This window comes from Dipteris shenzhenensis, chromosome 23 (genome assembly GCF_047967505.1).
Source record: "Dipteris shenzhenensis isolate YYH24624 ecotype China chromosome 23, Dip_SZ_1.0, whole genome shotgun sequence".
NCBI lineage: Eukaryota > Viridiplantae > Streptophyta > Polypodiopsida > Gleicheniales > Dipteridaceae > Dipteris > Dipteris shenzhenensis.
The window spans coordinates 19,692,718-19,698,717 of NC_141618.1; the positions used below are offsets into that span (position 1 = coordinate 19,692,718).

At 45.8% G+C, this 6,000-nt stretch overlaps 1 protein-coding gene across 2 annotated transcripts in view; it reads left to right on the top strand.

Annotated features, from left to right (window-relative positions):
• The window catches only part of PGGT-I (Prenyltransferase family protein), a 54,808-nt gene extending 49,781 nt beyond the window's left edge, over nucleotides 1–5,027 (top strand). Inside the window, exons 9-11 of one of the 2 annotated variants that reach the window (XM_087394559.1) lie at nucleotides 3,861–3,928; nucleotides 4,051–4,138; nucleotides 4,353–5,027. In XM_087394559.1, the coding sequence (XP_087250685.1) occupies nucleotides 3,861–3,928; nucleotides 4,051–4,138; nucleotides 4,353–4,514 (318 nt within the window). In that variant the 3' untranslated portion in view covers nucleotides 4,515–5,027. The remainder of the gene's footprint in view (nucleotides 1–3,860; nucleotides 3,929–4,050; nucleotides 4,139–4,352) is intronic. The other variant, XM_087394560.1, reaches the window with a different exon arrangement.
• Nucleotides 5,028–6,000: the final 973 nt, after the last annotated feature.

Genomic DNA, 6,000 nt, shown 5'->3' on the forward strand with positions numbered 1-6,000 from the left:
ATCTTGTGAGCCTACTCACGCATGTACATCCTCCTATCTTGGGCACATATATTGGTAGGATTCTTAAGCACAGAGAACAATGCACAATGTCGTAGGCTATAAAGCAGTGATACTATGTTACTTTATCACCCCTTCCTCTTTGGAGGACAGAGACTTCCTTTTTTGTATCTTCTCTGATCAGATGAGGTCCCATAGGTCATTTTTCGGCCCCTAGAGGACGATAATACAACATTCTATTCTATTCTATTCTCTAAAGAATGAATGCCTCCTTCTCTACTCCCCTTTTTGTCTAAAGGAACTCCACCATGTTGAAGTCACCCCCAATAGTCTGCAATGGGGGCCCAAGAGAGAAGTTCCTTCCAAAGGAGGACAAACACCCCTCGTTTGTTAGGGGCATAAAGGTTAAGAAAACCAACCTTAGTCCCCCAATCAGAAGAATGACCCATTGAGCTTTGGAGTGAATGATGATACCATGTCCAACCACCAAGGGGAGAAAAGAGTCTGAAACTGAAATGCAAGTCTCACCCCTAGTGCCCAAAGTAGGTGACCAAAACGTGTGACCTGAAAGCAATTTACCTGACTTTGCACAATCTCTGACATCCAGCTTGTGTTCCTGAATGAAAAGAATATCAATGGAACCCCTGTAACACGTGGATGGAGCTGTGTACGGATAAGCTTCCTACGGCGGCGGCGATGTGGCACACCACTAAGGCCCTATATGTTTCAACTAATAATCCTCATTAACAGGAGGAAGTAGCATGGAACACCTTACCCGACCTAGTGGTGGAGAAAAACCCCTCCATGGGGGAAGCCTCTTGCTTGTTAAATTACACGGCGCAGCGGAACAGAAACTGAACAAAGAATAGAGAGTACACAGCAAACTGAAGACGAACAAAATTTTCCTTCAATACTGATGTAGTACAGATGATGGCTCCGTCCACTCGTGTGCTCCCACAGTGGAGCTTAGATGGCGATCTAGACAAATACTCGGTGAAGAGCTACTAGCTGGAAGATCTGATATGATCTGAACTGATCTGATACAATGGACTGGGAAGGTCGCCTCTTTATAGCTATGAGGGCGGTAGTAGGATCAACGTAGTCAGTGAAACCGACCAGTCAACCTAGTCGGTGGAACCGACTAGTCGTCCATGGAATATTCAAGGAATATTTCCTATATCGTCGCCTCGGGGACTCTCGTCCCCGAACTCCCACCAGGGGGGCTAGCTGGCCCCAGCAAGAGTAAGGGGCTCCCACACAATCAAGACAATGTGCCTCGTTGTGCTACCAGCTTACCTATCCTGCCTAGCCCATAGGCTAGACTCACATAGATCACCTTTCTACCATCAACGATCTCATTGATAGACCTCATTTGACATGCAAGTGAGGATCCATCCTTTGTCCCGAGCTCACACAGGGCTTCTCCTCATATGGGGGCCTTACAACTTAAGCACCTTGGACCACTGGTGGTTACCAGGAGGGTGGGGCATTGAGCATATCTAACATTGCTCAAAGAGCGAGGCATGGAACCAAGTGGAGGAAAATCCATAGGCAAAAGACCTCGTCCACCCCTATCACAAGGAACACCAATCACTGCCTCATAAAAAATGGAGGGCACAAAATTCTCCCCAAGAAAGCTCGCTAGATTTGTCAGGACCGAAAGGGGCGTCAAAGTATGTAAAATCCCTGCTATAAAAACTAGAGAGACGGTATGTACAACCTCCTTCCCTCGGTCCATGGGGGAGGAAGCGGACGAAGAATGGGCTGCTCGAAGAACAATGACCACAAAGATCTGCCGAAGGAGTTGCAATCGGGTAGCGTGTGTGGAGCAGCAATCGGGTAACATCTGGAGCAGTAGCGTCCTGAGCTGAGCAAGGGATAGCCTCAGATACTACTACGGTCGTAGCCTAAGGAAAATCATGAGAATCACTAAACAGGAATGTCCGACGCCTCGATCGGGATGGGTCCAGGATGAGTGAGGGCTGCTCCTAATGTGGAGGTGATGGAGGAGCACGAACACTAACTAGAACCCAACAGGAGACGACGGGAGCAACAAGTGCGGCACGTGTCGGATGTGAAGGTGGCTCCCGAGGAACACTCTGTCGAGGAGGAACACTCTACTAAGGTTGAGGAGGAGTTATACCGGAAGGCTTTTTGGGCCTCTTTTCCTTTCTTGGGCAATCCTTGGCAAAAACGCCCAAAGGTTCTAAGATCTTGAACTGGGCTTGTCTACCCGCAATTTCGACTCTTTGTCAAAAGAAAGAACCATCAAGGCGCTGGAGCATGATATGGTAATCGGATAAGTTAGGGTCATCAATGACAACCTTAACTCTAGGAACCCCATCCGATCTAACCACCTCTGCTGCTGAAGAGGATAAATCAGGGGATTGGGGGATCTCTGTGCCCACTCCGAAAGTAGCTCCAATCGAGGTGAGGAGCCAATGTAAACCTAAGGAAGGCTGGGGAACTTTATGAAAAGTGAAAAGACCTGGCTATCCTCTTCTATTGGATCAAAACCCAGCGTGAAGGGTCCCAAAAAGATTCTCCTAGAACCCAAATGCAATGGGCTGGCTTTGAGCATTGGAGAATTAAAGATCGCCTAGAAGAGACCGCATCCCGATAAACGAACATCTTTAAGGCGCAGGATGAGGTCAGAGGGTAAAACCGCAAGCATCCAATCTCTTTGAAGCTTGGAAGGGTGGGATCCATAGATGTGAGCGAAGACGGTGGTGGAAGACTCCAATTCCACTAATCTTTTTGAAGCTGCAGCAACTCATCTTTTGAACGAGTGCATGTTCTTATGGCCAGTGGAAGCGGATGGGGATTGACTTGAATGTGCCATTCGTCAATCTAGGGTGAGAGGCAGACTCAACCTGAAAATAAAGGCTCTGGTCGTGTCGAGGGAAAAGGGGAAGCTAGAAGGAGGCTGAAAGGGAGAGAGGGACAGGGAAAAGCTGTAAGGGAGAGAGAGGAAGAGGGGAAGGGCTGAGAAAGGATGGGAGAGGGTGTGGGGAGGGCTGATAGGAGGCGGGGAGCGCTTAGAGGGGACGGAGAGGGAGGAAGGGATGAGAGGAGGCGAGGTGGCAGAAGGGGCAGGCAGGGTGGCTGAGAGGGGGGCGGGGGAAAGGAAGGGGGAGGGGAGGAGGTAGGGAGAGGGGGAGGAGAGGTCTAGAGGAGGCTGGGGGAAGGGAGGGGAGGCGGGGAGCAGGAAGAGGGGGCAGGGGGAATTAAGAGGGGGTGGGGGGGCTGAAAGGGAGGCAGGGGCTGAGAGGGGAGGCAGGGGGAGGGGGCTGAGGGGGAGACGGGGAGCTGCGGCACTTGCTGTCGTCTGACAGTTTTAAGGTGAGTAGTGGTGAAATTTGTAATAAATATTATGAAATGATCAAGGATCAGCATGCATATAAGTTTAATCAGCTCCAATTTATGATATTGAGAACTAGGAGCTGCCGATTTTATTGATATGCATGCTTGGTGACAGTTGCAAACATGTTACACAAAATATCTGTAGTTTGAAAATGCTACTTCATGTGGTTTAACTTTATTCACATAATTTGCGAATATTATTTGAGCTGATGAATAATTATCTTTCTCAAATGGGTGGTTCATTGAAAGGTTTCACACGTAGCTGAACAAGCAGCTTGCGGACATCTGGTCCTAGACAAAGTTTACATGGTTATATTTACAAATGCTTTGTACGCAATCATATATTTTGAAATAAATATCTGGCTCATTTCATATCATGCATCATTCGAATAGTAAGTGTTTGCACTTGAAGAATGGGCCTTCAAGTAGATTCGATACTTTATTCTTGGTTCTTGCTATATTAAAGTCTGATAAGATGGGGGCTGTATTGCTCTGTGCAGAAACAGTCACAGTCCGGGGGTTTCCAAGGCAGATTGAACAAACCTTCCGATGCTTGCTATGCTTTCTGGTGATTGAGGAAAAGAAATAGTTCCCTCCAGTACAAAGGCCAGCTTACCAGGTCTTTGTTGATTGTGCCTTGTCCTGCCATAGGTTCATCACATCATACTGTTGTCTGCATGGTTTGTGCAGGGTGGGAGGATTACTCGATCTTCTTGGAGCAGGCCATCTTAGTGATGCAGAAGCATTACGTGCTTTTCAACTGAGCTGTCAGAGTAAGGTATGCTAAGAAGATTCTTTTTCTGAAAAGGTTCTATGGTATGCTTTAAGGTAGAAGAGAGTGGCAGTTGGTGCAATTTTTTCATTTCGAATTTCCTTTCAAGTCTGATGAGCTAGATTTTACGCTTTATTCAGTTTGGAAGGCGGTCTCATTTATGCACTATTTCACCAAAGGAAAATGATCTTTTTAACTTCATTCGGAATGCATTATGCAGTATGGTGGCTTCAGCAAATGGCCAGGGGATCTCCCAGACATATTGCATGCATATTATGGTCTGTGTGGGTTCAGCTTGCTGGGGGAACCAGGTTTAAAGACTCTTTGCTGTGAGTTAGGTATTACAAGAAAGGCAGCTGACAAGCTGTGGCACACAAAATAGAGTGCTGATGGTGGACTATATTCAATGACCTTGTAAGACTTCCAACAGTCGGCTAGGTTTGAGGAGGAGGTAACATTAACACAATAGGGTACTGAGTCAAGAAGCCCATACGAGTACAGTCTTCTATGGAAGCTGGTCTGCCCTGTATGAACATTGTGCTTTACGATCGGGACCCTTGTTAAGTTACTCAAAAATCTAATCTTTTCATTGTGAAGACATGGAATCGTCTGTCTTTATAGGGTCAACAACCCATGCCTGTTTTCTTGACAAACTTTTGGGGGGTGGGGGTTTCTTGACAAATTTGAGTCAGGCACTTCAGAGGATGAACAAGCAGGTCAACTGCCCTCTTTCTGCAGTGTGTGAAAGAACATTTCTCTAGCCCTCGCTTTAAGAGACATTTCTATTTCGAAGATTTTTAATGAGGATTTACTAGTTGTTCTGTTGAGATATTAAGATCCCTAGCCTTGAGCACCCCCTTGTACTAGCACCTGCTCACATTTAACTTCCACTTAACAGCAGATTTTGTAAAGAAAATAATTGTATTTTCAATATTTTGGTTCATAAATATTAGTAAAAGCAATGAATCCTCATCCTCTTGCAAATCTATAACTATGATTTCCATTCTATTGTCAACAATTGTAGTTCTTTAGCTCATACAGACAATAGCAGAGACCCTTGTGACAAGGGAGCATGGAGACTACGAACTTTTATTGTCATTGGACATGAGTTAAAATCAATTTTCTCCCCGATATTATCTTCTGTCATATGCGCCTAATGGGTCTGGGAAAATGTAAAAATCCACATCTCCTCATTCCGTTGTCAGTTTCCCATGAAATCACCAAGATGAGGTTGTAATTGTCCCCTCATTCACGGGTTTGAGAAAAGTACATGGTATTCTGGAATTTGCAAGATTCATTGAAAAATTTAATTGGTGATTTAATTAACACATTAGCCTAAGTTAAAACCCCCTAATCTAATCTAAATCAATCCTCCCTTCCCCTCCACCTTGCTGCCCTCCGCTCAGCCGAATGCAACCGGTTGCTCTTTTTGGTCACTCCATTTGCTTTCAAATCTGATCATTGCTGACTCTCAAGAACTTGTGGAAGAGTTTGTGAACCACAGATAATGGCCATTTGAAACTAGACTTACTAGACTTTGGCTGCATGCGCCCTTTTGTAAAAAACAAACTATCGTCTGTCGGCGCACTCGGCCTCAAATATGTGAGGTTTTGGAAACTCCCGTCGTCGTAATTCTATGAAATTATCCATTCAAATTCCCCACATGAAGAAATTGATTAGCTCCGTGACCATGGACCCAACAAGCCCTCAATTTGCTAGAAGTATGCCACCTCTGTGAGACTAAAGCTTGTGGAAGCCAAGAAAGTCGAGAAGGCATTGCAACGGACGCAAGCTCGTCCCTAAGAGAGACCCAGAATCAGAGGCATGTAGAAGGCTATTGGAGTGTCATTGGCACACCCTCTCTTTAT